The 19,363-nt window shown below is 35.3% G+C and overlaps 2 protein-coding genes across 2 annotated transcripts in view; both read right to left on the reverse strand.

Annotated features, from left to right (window-relative positions):
* Positions 1–795: 795 nt before the first annotated feature.
* On the reverse strand, positions 796–5,094 carry LOC111501796 (uncharacterized). Its single transcript, XM_023159406.2, has 5 exons — positions 4,906–5,094; positions 3,379–3,510; positions 3,150–3,295; positions 2,993–3,090; positions 796–900 (listed from the first exon to the last, which is right to left on the reverse strand). The coding sequence occupies exons 1-5, from the start codon at positions 4,923–4,925 to the stop codon at positions 880–882; spliced, it is 417 nt and encodes a 138-aa protein (XP_023015174.2). The 5' UTR covers positions 4,926–5,094; the 3' UTR covers positions 796–879.
* The window catches only part of LOC141479876 (MAP/microtubule affinity-regulating kinase 4), a 264,246-nt gene continuing 249,976 nt past the window's right edge, over positions 5,094–19,363 (reverse strand). The window contains exons 4-8 of the mRNA XM_074176392.1: positions 16,180–16,368; positions 10,884–11,196; positions 9,849–10,059; positions 5,511–5,677; positions 5,094–5,293 (exon numbers count right to left, since the gene is read on the reverse strand). Coding sequence (XP_074032493.1) covers positions 5,096–5,293; positions 5,511–5,677; positions 9,849–10,059; positions 10,884–11,196; positions 16,180–16,368 — 1,078 coding nt within the window. The 3' untranslated portion in view covers positions 5,094–5,095. The remainder of the gene's footprint in view (positions 5,294–5,510; positions 5,678–9,848; positions 10,060–10,883; positions 11,197–16,179; positions 16,369–19,363) is intronic.

The raw sequence follows: 19,363 nt of genomic DNA on the forward strand, positions 1-19,363 counted from the left end.
GAAGAGTTTGAATATGAAAAACAAATCTTCTTTTATATAAATTTATAGTCGGTTCCAGATGGGATAATTTATAAATATAGTTCATTACCTTGTTTTGCAATCTCAAAGGTTTCAAACTTTTTTGGGTGACAGAACCCCAAATGGGAATCATGTGGGTAATCAAATCCAGAGTGAATATGTGAAAACAATTTTTTTTAAAACAAATTAGAGGGACATTCATCCTAATTTTGGTTTTAATTTTTTTGTATGTGTAGCTTCCAATTTTAAATTTCACTAATATATAGACCAAATAGTCAGAGGCAGTTTTTTTGAAGTTAATAATCTTGTTATCAAAAGACAATGGAATGTTATTCTTGATTTTCTTTTTGAAAATATACATATAAGATAGTTTATCAAGCTTCAAGGTTAATTTATGACTGAAGCTACATCAATATTAAACTTAGATCATTTTCAAAATGTTTATGTATGACAACAACATTTTTACTGAAATTTAATAAGGTTGTATTATCAGCATAAAGCTTCATCTCTCCATTCAGTTTCAAACGTGATATGTAAAGTATATAAATTAAAAAAGTTTTGGGCGTATTATAAATCCTTGGGGCACACCACACGTAATATTGTGTAGAACTTTCACCACCCTCAATTTTTACAAATTGTTGTCTGTTTTCTGAATGATTTTTCACCAATGCTGAATTTGAATCAAACTGATAGATTTTGATGAAAATATTGTTTCAAATTTCTCCAGACAAAAGTAACCGATTCCTTTTATTGACATGACAGAAATAAAATAGCTCATTCACTATGACATTTCATTATTTATTTTACAATGATTCTTATTTACGTGCGATCCTATTTATATTCCAGTAGACGTTTTCTTGCTCATTTTTTAAACCAAGGAAACTGAAATGAAAACGAACACTAGTAAGTATCACCACATGGAATTTGACAAGATGAATAAAACCCTGGTGTGATATTTGAAATACTTCCACATCGAAATTATTTTGTCAAATATACTCGACCCACAGCCTTCTTAATGAAGAGGTTTGCAAGTAGATCTATAAAATCTTGAAGCAATGTCTCTTTATTGAATGCAAAACTGCCATATTTAGCGCATCTCTCTTATGATATTAGATCCACCCTACATCAGAATTAGTTAATGATGTTATATTTTGAGATACAGCATTTACTTCTGGGGGAACTCCGATCGGAACTGTTCCCAGACGTTTTCTTCGATCAAAAACAAATTGTATACCTTACTGCTAGGAAGCCCACACATGATGTTCTGTAGAACTGTTCAAAGATATTGTATTCAGACTTTCCCTGTACTCTTCATTTTTGAAGTTTCTCTATGTTTTCGAAAACATAAATGAAGTAAACACCAACCTAGAACATCATGGTATGAATGCCAACCAGATAAATGACTTTAATATTCCGGACATTATTAAAAAAAAAAACGAAAACCATTCTCTCCCACTCAGGGCCGTCGCCAAGGGGGGGATGGAGGGAGCCTCTCCCCCTGCTTTTCGAAAAAAGTTGGGAAATTTTGGGCCGTGAAGATAGAAAAAATAATAAAAAAAATGAATAAAAATTTAAAAAAAATTGAAATGAGAGAAACGAAAGGGAGAGGTAATAAGGAAAGGGAAAGAACCAGGACAAGGTTGGGATTTCCCAACATGCATAACTTGGGGATCCCATACTTTGAAATTCTGAGTTGTTTGAAAACTTCAAAAAAGTTAAATTTCTCCCAAGTAAGAGAACAGTCCTGAACAGTCCACAAATTTTGAACTGACAATTCTACAAAATGGCCATCTTTTCGCTGTTTATTCGACTTGGAAAAGTTGGAAAATTTCGGGCCGTGAAGATAGAAAAAATAATAGTAGAAAACAATGAGCACAATATTATTTAAGTGTTGTTTCCTTTCATTTGTCTTGAATATTGCTATACATGGTGGATATGGTAAGAGACCAAGGACGTTGGTCCAAAGTATAATAATTCCCATTATTATTTTTGAAATCACCAAAATTTATTTTTGTTTGTGCATACCCTAACGGGCATAGGCATTCAGCCAATCTTTGGATTGCTAAGTAAGAAAATGAATATATTATAATAGTAACTAATCACTCGGCTTTCATTTTTTCGAAAGTTGGAAAATTTTGCTGGTGGGGTTGGGAAAATTTGGATTCCCCCCCCTCCTCTGGTTTTTCTTTTCGCTACGGTCCTGCTCTTACTCTCTCATCAAGTTTCTTGTTTCATGAAGCTGTGGGTCTGGATGGTTTGGCCCCTGTTACAAAATTTTAACTGTTGTATAATAAGTATTTTGTTTTGATTCAATGTAAAATATTTTATTGAGTCTTGTATTTGTTATGTGACTATTTCTATACACAAATGTAAATTTGCCTTCAAGGAAATTAAATGAAATACAGCTTGTCAAATGTAGGAAGAGCTTTCTGAATTCCGTTATGGTCCCGCCCACTAGACTTGCGTTCGTTAGAAGAATTGAGAACGAGAGAGAGAGAGAGAGAGAGAGAGAAAGAGATAATTTTAAGTCTCTTCCTAGACTTGACAAGCTGTAAGTCGGACTCCTATCACAGATGGCGTTATAATAAGCGAACATCAATTAACGCTCAACAAAGTTTTGGCATAGAAGTAAATGTGAGATTGCAAAATATACTGGTATTCAATATGGCTTTGTAAAGTTCACAAAATTCGATTCTTGCACCATCTATTGACGTATTCAAAAAGTTGTTATTATCTCATTCGTTTTCCAGATAACCTTTTGTAAAACAAAGTCGAATCACAAAATACACCAGAGTTTTATTCATCTCAGATTGGATATATTAAACAATTACTTTTCAAATATATGCGTAACCCAAGCATTGTGGAAAAGTTCTTGAAGTATACCCAAATTCAATTAGGTACGAATTAACATTTTCATCAAGACAAAGTCTCGTTGAAATTCTGCCCCAAAATCAAAATCGAATTGAACTATTACCTGATGTAATTTTTCAGGAACGTTATTGGTGACGTAGTCCGCTATCGACTTGGCAATAGGATCATAGATGGTGCTTTTTCTGACTTGGGTGTGGGGTGCTAAAAAATTGTAGTTGAAACCAGAGTTGTTTAGGAAATGACCGAGAACAAAATGTTACCTGTTACAGCTCGGGAACTGCTATCTCCGAATGCTAAAGGTGACCTTTCCCAATGTTTGCTAGGTAACTGGGGTTGGTGGTAATGAATGTTTCTCACATTTCCTATTTTATCCACAGGTTTTGGATTGCCCTCGCTCAGCGTCACTCTAGAAGTTTACTTACGGTTATCGTTTTAGGAATAATTTAAGCAGTCTAATATTCCTTCCTAAATTTCAACTTATTGACTCACCCTGCGTTTTTCAACGACCTCTCCAGTATTTGTTGAAGCGCCCCCGTAACTGGACGTCTTCTGCTTTGCGATTGTTCAGATCTACATCGGATATTCTCCGGAGCTGTCTGACGGACTTTAGGATGATCCTGCCTACAGAAATATCGAAAAAAATCAGTTGATTGGCCATGAAATAACCTATTTTGTTTTGCAGAAAAGATGGACTTCACATAAGGATCTGATATCACAGTAGTCCACACTCGGGTATATTTTTTTTAAATCAAATTTGATAACTGTTATGAGATAATTTTGCAAAACTTTGACAATCAGATGATTCGAGAAAAAACGTTTCAGATTCTCTATTGAATATTTTTTAAAGATTATAAGGAACCAACTAGGTACTTGTTTATGAAAACCCAAAAACCTTTTATATATATATATAATGTGTTTGTTGTGCAGACTCAAACTTTGCAGCTCAAAGCATCTGCAAAAATGAACTCTATCTCTCAAATTCAATTTTCCAAAAAACAGTGATCAACATAATCATTCAACGAGTTATTAAAACTTGTTTGTTTTTATATTTCACTGAAATTGTCCAAAATAAAAAGATTTCACCTTCCTTAAAAACTTCCTAGAAAATATCCTTTTCGCATTTCTGTCTTTTTTGCTAATTAAGATATATAGATGAAACTGAACAAAATATCAAAATAAAAAATATTCAAACTTTAAACTGAATGACCATTATTGAATTTGTTCTCAAAGTATCATTCTCAACCATAATTTCATTATTTCAAGGAAATTTCTGTATTATCTTCATGTGAATTCTTTTCAACTTTTCTCCCAATGAAATGTTTGAAAATTCTATCAATGAATGATAAATAAATAAATATCCAATAATGAATTGGAGTTTGTTTTGTTGACTGAATTGCCGTTAAATGTACGAATTCACTTCGAAATTACGAAATTTTCAAAAAAATTAGGGTATTCTTCACTTTTATCAATGCTAACTGATGTAGAAGTGTTTGTTTGTTTCTTTCAAGTACTTACTAATGACTATTATTTTTTTGAAAGGTTTTGGCTTTCTACTTCTCCATCTTCATGTAATCAAAAATGTGAAAATCTGTGAGAATGTAATTTCATGTTCATTCGAAAATAACTGTTTCGAGGGGGATTTTTCTTCCAGTTCGTGTTTGAAAGTTATATCTTCGCATAATCTACATATCTTTGGGAATAGTTCATTTAGAAATTAATTGTTTTCTTTCTTTCTTCTTCCTGTTGGAAATAATTTGCTCTTTTTTTTAAAGATATCCACTCTTTTATACGAAGATGGAGAGGTAGAAAGCCGAAACGTTCCTTTTTCAAACATTTTTTTCCCCTAGAAATATACTTCATTCAATTTACTATTTTGTATTTTAACAAATTTAACAAAATGATTAAAGATGCTTATATTGCAGAAAAATATAAATGAAATATTCCTCAACTGTTGAATGTATGATCTAAGATCATAATTCAGTAAATAAAAACAAAAATAATAATTTTTATTCTCACCTCATGTTTTGGGCCAGCATCGGCTTACTTCCTTGAGGCACCCCAACTTTTTTCACACCATTCAAATGCAGCAATTCTAACACATCCTTCTTCGGCTTCGGTACCGCTTCTGGAGAAACTTTGATTGCTTCTTTTGGCTTCGGAACTTCCTCTCTGACTTTCCTCTCTCCTGCAGGGGACGGGCGATTTCTCAACACCCCTTCCCTCCAGGGGAGAAAGTGCGATTCGATTTAGGAGTTATAGTAGCAGAATAAGCTTTCCTTCTCAAGCTGGGGGACTTGATGACTCTGTAATCTAAAGCAGGCCGATTTTTTTGTTGGTTGCTGGTGGTCTGTACAGTATTTGGCCTGGTTTTCTGGGAAGATGGATCCTTCTTCGATTTCATTTGCTGTAAACGGTCATCGGTTTCATCAAATTGTAATAAAGTGGATCCATAAACTTGTTCCAAAGTGATCACTTTTCCCAAGACGCCAACATGGTTAGTGAAACTCAAATATTACATTTCTAATGATTGGAAAAGTGCCTGTTGTGGATTTCTACACCAGAAGTTCCACTTCTACTTTTTATCAAAGAATTGTTGTCCAATAAGAAATTGACTGACTTACTTGTTGAAGCTTGTTCTTCGCAATCTGCTCATTAGGCGAACTCATAACGGGCTTCAGCGTTTTTTCGAGTCTGATCATTCTGGGAGTACAGAAATCAATATTTCGATTCGGCATCATACTCGGGGAGTTTTTGTAAGTGGACGATCTGGCGGTGTATATCTTCTTTTCTTGAATAAAGTACTTTTTATTATTGGTACTGCTCAAATACTTCGAGAAGGATGATCATCTTTCAATGGTTTTTTACCGAATTTAACCAAATATTATACAGTGCTTTTCTTAAATGTCCCCCCCTTTTTTTTCGAACGGGTCAACACAAAAAATTGAAATTTGGGATAATGAAATAATGCATGAATACTTTATTGACAGATGAAACTTTCAAGATGGCGACTGGGCGCCATCTCGGAAAAAATTAATGAGAAAGGGGCACATCTTTTTGAAGCTCCTGGCAAATACTTTACAACCGTAGAATATAATGTTAATATCTTCAACTACTACAAATTGGCGGAACTTTTAATAATTGCCTGAATACATTGACATTTAACTACATAATATGAGGTAATAAGCTTGAGGTCAATTCAGAAGATGCTTGAAATGGTTGCCTTGATCTTCTTGACATGTGAACAGCATATCCAAAATTTCACTCCGAACATTTTCGAACACAGTAACGTCAATATCTCTACAAATATTCATTATTCCCTGCCGTTTATCCAATATTGAAGCAGGTTCAGTTTCGCCAACCTTTTGCTTCGAATAGCCTCTTACAAATAGTTCAAAGGTGTCAAGTCTGGCGAGCGGGCTGGCCATTCTGTAGGACCTCGACTGCCAATCCAACAACCGGGAAAAGTAGTATCCAAATAGTTTCTTACTTGTCTGGAGTGATGTGGTGGTGCTCCATCGTTTTGGAATACAATATTCATATCGAATTCATTAGGATTCTCTTCGACGATTTTAGTGATGAGAGGGTCAACAGTAATTTCCATCATATTCTAGTATAGTTCCCCTGTTACATTTTGATCAATAAATAGAGGTCCTACAATATGGTTTCCCAATATTCCTGCCCAAACGTTAATTTTTTTTGGATATTGGGTATGTGTTTTCCGGAAAACGTGAGGGTGGGTGTCACTCCAATAACGGCAATTTTGTCTGTGAACATTGCAGTTTGAAAAATATACATTCGTCACTGAAAAAAATATTGTGGAGATAGGTAGGATGTCTTGCAATGGTTTCCGTCTTGGTTTCGCAGAATTCTGTTTTTCGATCAAGGTCATCTTCAGTTAATTGGTGTACCATTTTAATTTATCTCTCCTTTGGAGTATGTTGAACATACCGCCAATTTTTCCCAAGGGATCTTGGGAGATGCACGAGTTGACAGCGTTAGAATCTAGCTGGAGCAAAGTGCCAATCTCCATGATGATCTAAAAATGGAGGGATGTTAAAAAAATTGATCGGGAATGAAAATTGATGAAATTTCAACTCAACTTTTTTGGAAAAGCATATTTGAATTTTAAACAACATCATATTCTAGTATAGTTCCCCTGTTACATTTTGATCAATAAATAGAGGTCCTACAATATGGTTTCCCAATATTCCTGCCCAAACGTTAATTTTTTTTGGATATTGGGTATGTGTTTTCCGGAAAACGTGAGGGTGGGTGTCACTCCAATAACGGCAATTTTGTCTGTGAACATTGCAGTTTGAAAAATATACATTCGTCACTGAAAAAAATATTGTGGAGATAGGTAGGATGTCTTGCAATGGTTTCCGTCTTGGTTTCGCAGAATTCTGTTTTTCGATCAAGGTCATCTTCAGTTAATTGGTGTACCATTTTAATTTCGTCTCCACACAGTAGAAGGAGACACCTCACAAACATTCGCGACGAAATAAGTAGACTGTTCAGTATTTACTACCATCTCATCAATTATTTGCACTTGCTGTTCTTCTGGAATCGATGGATGACTTGGGAGCTTTTTGTTATGTATACTACCGGTAGTTGTGAATTTGAATACAAGTTCCTCAAATATTTTCCACACATAGAACCATTCGGAAAACTTTCATTGAAAATCCTTTCGGTCTCCTGAACCGTCTTTTTTTAAGTCAGGTGTCCGAACCCAAGGCCCCCTACCCTTTCAACTAATTGTTCTTTAGTCTAGTTCAATGTTTTTTTTCCTTATGTTAGGGTGATAGGGACAAGTCTCTATCACCTTCTTGTAGCTTGTAGTAAATTGTCAGAAGTCTCAGCGTCTTCTTTTATCCTTTTTTGTCGTTAAGACATGTTCTTTTTTATTTATTTCCGGCAAGCATGGCTTGCAGGACCGGACACTTCGTGAGAATTTCCTGCAGCAGCCCTAGGGTCGTTGGGAGACCCTCGGGAGAGTTGCAGGAATTTTCTCTAGTTGATACGGCTCTCGCGTATGAGATTCCGCTTCTTACTCTATTTTGATCGACTGTCCTCGGGTTTGGGGGCTGTCTTTCGTCTGTAGGACCATCTGAGGCCTTTTTCTTATTTTCGGGGCGTTCTGGGCACCCGTGAAAACTAGCTTGATGTTTTCCCTTGCAGTTGAAGCACCGCACCGGGAAGTTTTTAGGTCTTTTGCACTCATTTGTCAAGTGCCGTCCGGCGCACTTTACACAGGCCGGGACTGCTTTACAGTTCCGCTGTGTGTGTCCGAACTTCTGGCACCTGTAGCATTGTCCTGCTCTATTACGTGGCCTTTGTGTTTCTGTGGTAACGCGGACATTTTGAATGTCTTTAATTTCGTATATGTTAGCCTGGCTTCTAGGGACCAAAACTAATACGAAGGGGATAGGCTTCTTGTTTGCTTTGCTCATACAAGCGATGGAAATGACTTCAAATCCTTTTCCTTGCAATTCTTTTTTGATATTGTCTATTTCCAGGGCCTCTGGGACTCCCCGGAAAACGACTCTTAACGGTTTCTCGGTTTGTACCGAGTAAGTATGGTACGGTATCTTTTCTTTGTCAAGGGATTTTGTTACCTTCCTGTAATCCTCTATGGATTTAAGGTGAACCTTAATCCCGTCATTTGTGTTCACCGCCCGAGATATGTTGATATTCTGCGCGGCGGTGATCGTATTGAAGTTTTTCCATTTATCCTTCGCTCGCATGGTTATTGGCGGAGGTTTTTCATTTTTTGTTTTTGTTTCCCCCAGGTTTGTTGCCAGGGCTTCTTCGACCTTTGGGGATTATCCTTTTGGGCTACCTGTTTTGTCTTCGGATTAGACACTTCCGGCTTATCCGGTACCTGTGACGTACCGGCCGCGCCGTCATCGGTTTTTCCAGGATTTGTTCGGTCACTCTTTGTCTTCTTCTTCTTCGGCTGCTGAGTTTGTACCTTTTCAGTAGCCGGGATTTTTGTTTTTTCAACGGGGGGCTCAGGAGTGGCCGCTCGTTTTTGTGGCATATTTTTACCTTGGATTTCTTCTTCGTCCGAGGGGAGGTCGTCGAAATCTGGATCGTATTTTTCCTCTTCGTAGCTTGGCAGAGCTTCGAAGAGTTGGTAATATTTGGGTTTGCGATTTAGAATGTTTTGTTCCATTACCTTTTCAAAATATTTGTACGACTTTGCCAGCTCTATACTGGAAACGTCATACCGATCTAGTATTGCCGCCATCAACGCAATGTGTGGCTTTCGGTCTCGCGAAAGATACGCGTCGCACCGTAAATACAAATCGCTTAAATTTTTTCTTCCAATGTATGAGAGTTGATCATTTTAAAGATTGTTGACGTGGTACCTTTCTACTAGTAAAACCGATAACTAAACGAGAATATTCTAACTGAACAATGATGTTCATTGTCGAACTGACATTTTTTGTCATTTTTATAAACAAAACATAACTACTTTGCAAACCTCATCGGGTTGTTGAAATTGCCATATGGTAGATAAAAAGGAATATTTCTAAAAATATCGATATTAATGTGTTTGTCTTCAGGAAATTATTAAATGTTCCGCCATATTGTAGTAGGTAAAGATATTCACTTCATATTCTAGGGTTGTGAAGTATTCGTCAGGAGCTTCAAAGTGATGTGCCACAAGACCCCGTTTTCTCCTAAGTTTTTTTTTCCAGATGGCGTCCAGTCGCCATCTTGAAAGTTTCAACTGTCAATTTCAATTCAAAGTAAAGTATTCATACATTAATATATTGAAAAATAAAAGGGGGGGACATTAAAGAAATGCACTGTATGGGCAAAATATCAATACTTTGACCTGTAAATATTTGATGAGTTTGTTCAATATTTTTTTATAATTATAAAAAATATTGTTAAATAGGTCAGGCGTTGACTTTATTCCTGAAACTTAGCTTTTAAGTAATTCGTCATACCTTTTCCGATATTTTTCGTGAGATCAGCAAGTTCCAAAAGTGTCAAAGAAGGCAAAACTCTTGTAACTCCGTCTCCAGTGAGCTGACTCATCTGATATCTCCTTTGGAGTATGTTGAACATACCGCCAATTTTTCCCAAGGGATCTTGGGAGATGCACGAGTTGACAGCGTTAGAATCTAGCTGGAGCAAAGTGCCAATCTCCATGATGATCTAAAAATGGAGGGATGTTAAAAAAATTGATCGGGAATGAAAATTGATGAAATTTCAACTCAACTTTTTTGGAAAAGCCTATTTGAATTTTAAACAACAATGAGGGCTGAGAAATATTTGGCTAGTTGAAAAAACTACTGTAAAAATCAGTTGTTACTTAAAGCGCCTTAAGTATTTTTCTGTAATGCTTGTGTTTCATCCTTCAAAAAACAAAAATAGATCGATCTGAAGATCATTCCAAAGATCAACTTATCATCTGCTTCATCGATCTTTTTGGTACTGATTTTGATAGTACTAATCAGGAAGAAGGAAGGAAAGGGTAACTACACTTAAATGGCTTCGCTCTGAGAAGAAAATGAATGAAAAAAATATTTCGGAAATCGAAATGGTTCTTTCCAGACAAAAATAAATTACTTCTTCCACTTTTAGAATGGCGATATTTTAGGAATGATGTTTCTTAAGAGACGAAGTATCAGAATCATATTTGTAGATATTTTTATGATCTTCAAGTTTTGCCTGAGGTATACTTTTGATGAAATTCATCGTTTTCCAGAAAAATCTAGAAAGCTACCGGAAAACAAAAAAAAATATCCCAAGGTATGTACCAAAATTTAGTTGTGTCGGAAGTTTTGTTATTTGAATTGTCTATTTTGGTGGGATATGAAAACAAAAGTTCAGTGTTCTTCAATATTTAGTGTTCTCTCGAACAGTAATTCTGTGGTGATATGTAGTGAAATTTTCAGAAAATATTTTTGGGCTCTCATAGAATCAATAGCGACAGTTGAAGAAGTTTGGAAACCTAAACAAAATTTAAAAAAAATCACCTTATTCCTTCTTACTGGCTCCAAAGTTTTCAAAGGGTTCGACCTGATCATTTTCTTTCCCTTTTCCGTTATCCAGGGATGAACCACCAGCTCCTTGACGGTTATCCTCTTTGCAGCGTCAGCCACCAAAAGCCTGTTCATGAGGCTTCGAAATTCAGAAGAGAAAGTAGATAGAGCTCTTCTGTGGACACTGGCCAGTCCTCTGTTGATTTGAGCCACGAGTTTTTTTCGACGTTCTTGTGACGTCACTTGACCCGAACGACTTGTGACAAAAGGCAACTGCCCCAGGACCATACCATAAAGAATGATGCCCCTGTAGAAGAACGGCAAAAATGATAATTTTGAGATGTTATTTAGTGTGGAAACCCTTGATGGAATAACATTCGTATTTCCATGGATATATTTTTGAAAATCCTAGCACAGGTCGAATTTTATTTTGGAAAATCTATTTTTTGCATAAAATCTTCAAAACTTCAAAAATACAGTAACGGCGGAAATGAGTTTATATAATAGGCTGAGATTGTCAAGAATTGAAAAATGTAACATTTATTGATGAGTGGTCAAATTAAGTTATTTTCATTCAAGTATTTCTTCAAGCATAGCAAAATTCGATTTTTTTGCCATCAATTTTATATGAAGTCAATCTGTTGGGGACTAAGAGGGTATGATATTTTGGGAAAAAATTGATTTTAGAAATTAGGACTCGACTGTTTGAAGGTGGTTGACAATATTTCATGGTGCATTTCATTAGTTAGGACTTTCATTTTCTAATATGATATAAATTGATTTGAAGTCTCTGAAAGAATCTGTAAAAAATTAAAAAGTGGAAAAGTTAGTTGAAAGAATAACAATTATTTTGAGCAAACAAACTGAAATTACAATGAAATAAAATACAAGTAAAAATAAAAAAAATCAAAGAAACGAAATATTAACACGAAAAGAAAATTAAAAAAATTATTAACAAAAAATGAAAATTAAAAATCAAAAGATTCCAAACCAAGTTAATTCCCGACGTTTCGATTGCTAGTATCCACAATCGGCTACGGATGATAACTGGACTTATTCCTCAGAGATATGACTATTTATAGGTCACTTGAGTGCTTTCACCTATCCCCTCTTCCCTCTCTACACTTCATTCGTTTTAGCGGAAGCTGACCGTTTGGCGGGAGTTGGTCGTGTTCCGCTTGATTAGAGGTTTCCATATGTTGCGTATCTCTACGCTAGTTTGACTAAATGCGTTGTTGGACAACAGAAAAAAATATTTCCAAACGCCTTCTTCTTGAAATGGTTGAAATTAATAAGTCTTCTAATTGTATGAACAAGAAAACTGACATTGATAATCTCAGCAGTATATACAGTAACTTACTGGAACTACATCAAAAACATAATAATAATGAAAATTGTATCAATCAATAACTCTTTTCAAAAATTATGAAATCATCATACCCATTGAAAAATTACATTTATGTGAAGGTATGGCATTTGTCAAACCCACAAAAAATCCTATACATGTACAACTTTCTCGTCAATTCATGTGTTCAATTTATTGTTTTTCGCTCATTTTTACTGTAAGAATGATTTGTAATGTTATTCAATAGCGAAAATATTCACAACTCATAAAATTATAGGCCCTGAAGAAGCTTCCCATTAGAAGCGAAAGCTTGGCAAAGTAAAGCAGAGTTTGATTTTTCTTGATTTTCTGACTGAGAGACCCTGTTAATCTATTTCAACGTACATTCCTCCAGTTTCTAATACTATATATATATATATATATATATATATATATATATATATATATATATATATAAATAAATAGATAAGTACTCTTTGATCATTCCCATATTGATTTCAATTTGAGAGCCACCGGTATACAGCTGTTTCAGCCTATTGGGCATCGTCAGTACCGGGCAGGCGGTCCTCGATTGAAGACAAAATGAGAAAAAACCAAGAAAGTACTTGATAAAAATAGCTGCGTAAACGCAAGCGAAATATAAGTGGAATCACCTATTGGTGTGACACCCATGTCAACTTGCCAAGTTTTTATGTCAGTGTTGGTGGTTTGACCAATCAACCGATAACTGCGGTGGCAGAAATTTGGGAAGCTAACCTGAAATGCCATCGGAAAACGAATCCACATGTTTCTAGAATTGATATGAAATCTAGAAAGGTTAATGCAGTCAAGCTGCTGGAAAATAATTCCATGAAAATCAAAAAATAAAGTGGGTGTCACACCAATAGGTGGTTCCACTTATGTTTCGCTTGCGTTTACGCAGCTATTTTTATCAAGTACTTTCTTGGTTTTTTCTCATTTTGTCTTCAATCGAGGACAGCCTGCCCGGTACTGACGATGCCCAATAGGCTGAAACAGCTGTATACCGGTGGCTCTCAAATTGAAATCAATATGGGAATGATCAAAGAGAACTTATCTATTTATTTTTTGATTTTCATGGAATTATTTTCCAGCAGCTTGACTGCATTAATCTTTCTAGATTTTATATATATATATATATATATATATATATATATATATATATATATATATATATATATTGGCTATAACCGGTTTCTTGCGTAAAGAATACGTCTTTCAGTTGAAAGTAACAGTTTCGTACACAACATCTTAGTAATTCCATGATTACTTGTATCGGTTAGTTTGTTCTATCTTTAAGGTCCTCATCTTCGGGTAGCTTCCTCTGTATGATTTGAAGTGCTTCTTCGACAGGGACGTTGGTGTAGAGGCCTTTCTCGTCGAAACTGATCAGTTGATCCTGCTCTTTGAGTTCGATTGCCCCTAGTAGTTCAACAAATGTCTTGAATTTTTAACAAAAGTTGATGTTTTTCTTTGCAGTGGTTTAATTATTGGTAGTGAACATCTGGACGAATTCTGAGTGGCTGAATCTCTGGAGCTAATTATCGGTCTGAGCGGAACATCCTTCTTGTGGATTTTGGGTAGTCCATACAAGTGAAGGGGCTTACTGTGGTGTGATGTGGTGTTAGCGATGACCTCTATTTTTCAAAAAAAAAAAAAACTTGATGGTTTTTCAACGTCTGTTACAACTTCCTTCCAATTGATGCAGAAGTGTCTCTTACGATCTCCGTGTATTTTTCTTTCTGAAGCACCTCTTCGATCTTCTGTTCATAGAAATCCATATCCATCACAACAGTAGCGTTTACCTTATCTGCAGGTAAGATCTTGATGGTGTTGTCTCTACGTAGCCCGTTCAGGGCTCTTCGTTCTTCATTACTGATGTTAGATGTTGGAACTGGTTGATTTTTTGGTTGTTACTTTTATTTCATTTCATTGTAATTTCAGTTTTTTTGCTTAATATAATTGTTATGTTTTCAGCTAACCTTTCAATTTTTAATTTTTTACAGATTCTTTCAGGCATTTCAAATCAATTTATATCATACTAGACAATGGAAGTCCGCACTAATGAAATAGGACTCGACTGTCATTTCAACAAAAGTTTTGCAATAAACTTCTCAGTATTTAAAATGTTTCCATTTCGAGTAAGCATTGTGAAAATGGAAAGGAATATGAATATATTTTAAATTGAAAAAAACTTTTCAAACAAGGTACATTTCAACCTTGTTTTAAAGATACAAATTTCATTCTATCATAGGTTTCCTTTCAGTACAAGTTAAAACACGTTCAGCATCATGCAGTTTCAGAAGGTCTCTTGTCACTCCTTGATTTCGTGAATCGTTTCTCGAATGAAAAATCAGAGCATCATTAAGCGGAGCAAAGTGGTTACTGTTTCGGAATGAGATCAACTTCCGATTGATTCCTTGTGTGCAGAGAATACTTTATGTTTTCGCTGAGCGATAAGAAGAGACCCTTTCAACTATATGATCTGACGCGTTTTGCAAAACAAGGCACGTTGTTTCGGCTCGAGGAGAGATTTACAGAGGCGCCGAAGCAAAGAGGATTTATGCGAGTTATGATCACTTCCAGGTTTTTTTTGGAATATGCCGTCGAAACTATAACAAATCGCTTCTTCGAGAAAAACTGGTATAGTTATTTTTTGAATAATATGAAGTGGATGTCAATTGGGCAAAAGTTGTGTATTATTATTATTATAATTGTTCGTTGGATGTGTAACATTCCAATTTCGAAACAAAAGTTCACTGGAGATGAATTTAGAGCTGGTATTTGATAAAAGGTAAAATATAGAACGAAAATCATTTTTGTGAATGAAATCGAAGTTTTTCATCGAACTTTTTTGGGTATTTTCTCCTCCCATAATTAGAAAACACTGAATTCACAGAGTATAAAGTTTCCCATTGTACTCAAAACAATTGTCAATGAAAGCTGTTAAAATATATTATCGCTTATATATTCAATTAAATTCGAAAAACGCAATGAATAACGTTATGATTTATAAAATTTACCTAATACTGAATTCAAAAGGTAACATATTATTCCTGTCTCCTTCGCCAAATTGTAAAATTTTTAATCGATGCTCTTCCGCCAAATTACAGGATTTAAAATAAGATTTTTTTTTCTTCGATAATCAACAATAACAAAATTCAGAACGCAGCTACTACTCAAACTTAGATCAACATGTTCCTACTATATCATAAGTATATCATTTATATCTGTATTACTTGAGAAATGATGAATTTCAAAACTGAAATTTTAACGATTGCAAATAATTCGGTGGTAGCTTATACGTTTATGATAAATGCATCTCAGGATTTATCTGAGAATCTTACATCTTAAATTTCCTTACCTGTTCTATCGATCTAAAATATTTTCAGCATTGCGACGTTGCCACTTCAACGTTTTTTCATTATATTACTTTTCTCTATCGGTTTTCGAGATGAAAAATAATTTGATATTTATTGATTATACTATGAGGACCTACCATATATACCTAGCGTACTAACAAATGGTTAATAAACTATTATTATTATTATTATTAACCGAATTTTTGAAAATGCATAGCTCTACTGTTTCTTGAATTTTTTCGACGTGCCACCAATCTTGTTCTGCCATTTCTTTTACTTTTGAAAATATAGCATTTAAAAAAAATCGCATCTCAACAAATTTTCGCAATTTATGGGAGAAATTTAATAACGGATGGTTTAGCTCGGAATTCAAGGTCGAAAAATCAAATACTTAAGTATTCCATAGTTTTTCCGAATTATACATCATTTCAGCTAGAAAATGCCGTTGGATCGAGCTCGATTTTTTTGATGTAGAGATTTTTGATTGAAGAATCTCCTTTAGAGCGCCGCCCCTGTAATCCCCGACCTCACTTCGCGAGATCACCGATTCGATTGATTCACTGACAGGCTCCAGAGGTCCACTTCAGCGCCGTACTGCTTTCCGGTAACGAAGAGCTCTGGAGCCGCGTACTCGGGGGAGCCGCAGTGGGTCCGGAGCGGACTAGAGGCACTCCACACGTTGCTCAGCCCGAAATCGACGATTTTTATCTGCTGCCGAGACGGGTTCAACATCACGTTCTCCATCTTCAGGTCCCTGGAAAACAAACAGAAAAAAACTCAATTGCGACATTTGCAATTTACAGCAGGAGAACGTCTCTGACGTGGGGAAGGGGAAGGGGGATCTGCTTTGACTATCGTTGGATTACCAAGGAAATTTTGATACTTGATAATTTCAAGACATCGATGTTCATTAATTCTCAGTTTGCTTTAAAAAAACTCATAATTCGGAGTGTCAATATCTAGAGATAACTTTTCAGATATAGGGAAAACTTTCAGAAAAATCTGTAGCAGAAGGAACAAAGACCCAAATATTTTGATAGTCCGGTCAAATTAGACAAAAAATAAGAGTAAAGCTACCCAAATTCTCACCAAGCTGAAAATCAATGAGATTGTTTGAAATGTGATCAAAAATAAAATTTGAAAGTTCCCTATCTTTCCCCTGTCTGTAAAAAAATTTATTCGGGGTCAAATGTAAAAAAATTAGTTTTTCGCGATTTTCAGCAAAACGGTAAGTTTTATCATAAACATACTCCAGACAAAAATGTTAGATGATAAAATACATCAATACTTTTTTTCGACAAGCCACCGTTTTTGAGATATAATGATTCAAAAAGTTTTAAATATATAGTCAATATAGTCTCAACCTCCCGATAGTCGCGCCAAATTTTCGAACATGAGTAGTCGCGTAGGTCTCACAGACCGCACAAGGTAATTAACCCCCCAACCAAATTCCGGATAGTTTTTTTGGGAAATAGATATAGGGAGGGAAGTTTTAACATCATAATAAATTAACAATAAAAAAGAAGTATATTTTGATAATTTCTCCAAATATATCACAGGATTTTAAAAAAGGTGTTTTTTTCTTCAATACTGCAATCTATTCATTGGTATACAAAAAACTAATTCTGGAAGTAATACAAATAGGGCAAAAAACTAAAACATAAATCTATTTGAATAAAAAAAATGGTAAACAAATATGATCAAACTTCTAAAAGAGCATTTTCACGGCACTCCTGACAAACGCCAATAATATGCTCTAAACACATGTATTTATTACAATTATGACATTGAAATCGAGTTTTGTGATTTTTTTTCGAAGTACAGTAGACACATCGCCCTACTGAGGCATTCTGTGGAACATCAGGTTCGATATTCGACCCAGAAAGTTCTTGTAGTCTCAACCTCAGGCTTCGAGGAATATTGCTCATAGTAGCACGCACTTGCAAATGAGGCTTGGCTATATCATTGGCCAATTGTTTCAGAAAACACCTTATCAAAATTTTTTTATCAGGATTATTTGAAGCATAGATCACTTGTGAATTGATGCCAGCTATATTCAGGAAATTGTAGAAAAGTACCATGGGCCATCTGCGCGAGTTTCTGAAACAGTTGTAGTTTGCAGTTAGTTTATCCACTGTATCTACACCTTTAGTTTTATTGTAGTCTACGATCATGACTGGTTTGTTCGCATCTGTTTCTGTATCTATTTCATCTCTGTCATGCATACTAGAAAGCAACAGCACATTTTTCTTTTTTTTGGGAATATATGATACAAGAGTGCATTCTTTCGAAAACCTAAACATGCTTGTATGTTCCGGTCGAGCAGCTGGTTTAGAAAACTCTATTGGTAAATCTCTCTTGTTTTTCCGGATAATTCCAATAACTGTGAGTTTGTGGTCAAGTAGCTTTTTCACAAGAGGTACAGAGGTGAACCAATTGTCCATCGTAACATTGCGATTAGAACCAAAAATGTGTTGACAGAGTCGTAAAACTACATCTGTACGGACCTTCTGGTTGTGTTTCGACGTAAATTTTTATATTGCTCGTGTACAACATTTTGGCATCACACAATGCTAGGATTTTCAACCCGTATTTATTCGGCTTCGAAGGGATGTATTGGCGAAAACTGCACTTTCCTCGAAATCCTGCAAGCATCTCATCCACGGTTACATATTCTGAGTGGTGGAAGCCGTTCTGACCACTAGCAACAAAACGGTCAAGAACATTGCGTATGGGAACCAATTTATCTATTTCCTTTCGTACCACTCGAGTCTCTCTGCTGTCAAATGTTAGACAACGAATTAGGAATCTAAATCTTTGTAAACTCATCGTGAGGCGAAAAATCTCTACACTAGATCCATCACCCCTCCATAATTCTTCGGTATTTAAACGGTTTGCATGATAAATACCAGCCAAGTAGATAACTCCAAAAAATGCACGAATTTTAATGTGATTTCCAGTGGTTCTAAGCGGTTTCTCGTTGCTAATGAGGAACCCGGCAAACGTTTGATGATATTCATTTGCCTCGTTTTAGTTGTAATAGGTTGTGAAGCCAATTTTCTCCAACGTGTGATTTTATCCTTTCCGAAAAATGACAACGTATTGCTGTGACTTTCTTCTACCATTTCTTCATCGTCAGAAATATCTTGTTCAGAGTCACTATTGTCGTGTTGTTCTTCAACATGATCCACCTCCGCGACATCGGACTGATCTATATCTGAATGTTCGTCGTACGCTATTCATTGTCCCTCTTCGTCGTTGACAAGTTCTAGCATTTCCTGCAGTCGAGTCTGTTCTCTTTCGTAAGACCACATGGCTAAAATAAATATTGTCATTGATTTACATTTATTACATATAAAAAGAAAAACTCACCTCACAATAAAAATTACACGATAATCAAAAATAAAACGTAACGTTAAATTAATTTTATAATGTGTCCTTATGTAACAGTCAGATAACGCTAATAATTGAAATATTATTTCAACAAGCTATATAGTATACTATTAGGTATTGATCCACCATCGTTATTCATAATATTATTACTTCTGTTTATTTATTTCTACACTCTCATAGGCATCAAAATGCCTGTTGTTGTTAACTTGCCTAACTAATCTTAATGAACTAAAGTCAATGGATTTGTTTTGTTGCAAAATATATATTCTATAAACAAAAATAAATATTCTTCTAGTCTTTCATATTTTAGGTGTGCTAAGTGTTCCTTATATCTTATTTCGATAGATCTTTTTGTC

The sequence above is a fragment of the Leptinotarsa decemlineata genome, unplaced genomic scaffold (genome assembly GCF_025532065.1).
Source record: "Leptinotarsa decemlineata unplaced genomic scaffold, Ldec_3_MD MMD2_tig00001719_RagTag_RagTag, whole genome shotgun sequence".
Classification (NCBI taxonomy): Eukaryota; Metazoa; Arthropoda; class Insecta; order Coleoptera; family Chrysomelidae; genus Leptinotarsa; species Leptinotarsa decemlineata.

Excerpts from the sequence above, each read along its gene's own strand:
- LOC111501796 (XM_023159406.2), bottom strand. The coding sequence starts at position 4,925 with ATGCTGGCCCAAAACATGAG. Across the intron at positions 3,091-3,149 it reads CAGTTCCCGAGCTGTAACAG|CACCCCACACCCAAGTCAGA; the intron begins GTAACATTTTGT and ends ACAATTTTTTAG. Across the intron at positions 901-2,992 it reads TTCCTGAAAAATTACATCAG|TTTCCTTGGTTTAAAAAATG; the intron begins GTAATAGTTCAA and ends TTTTCATTTCAG.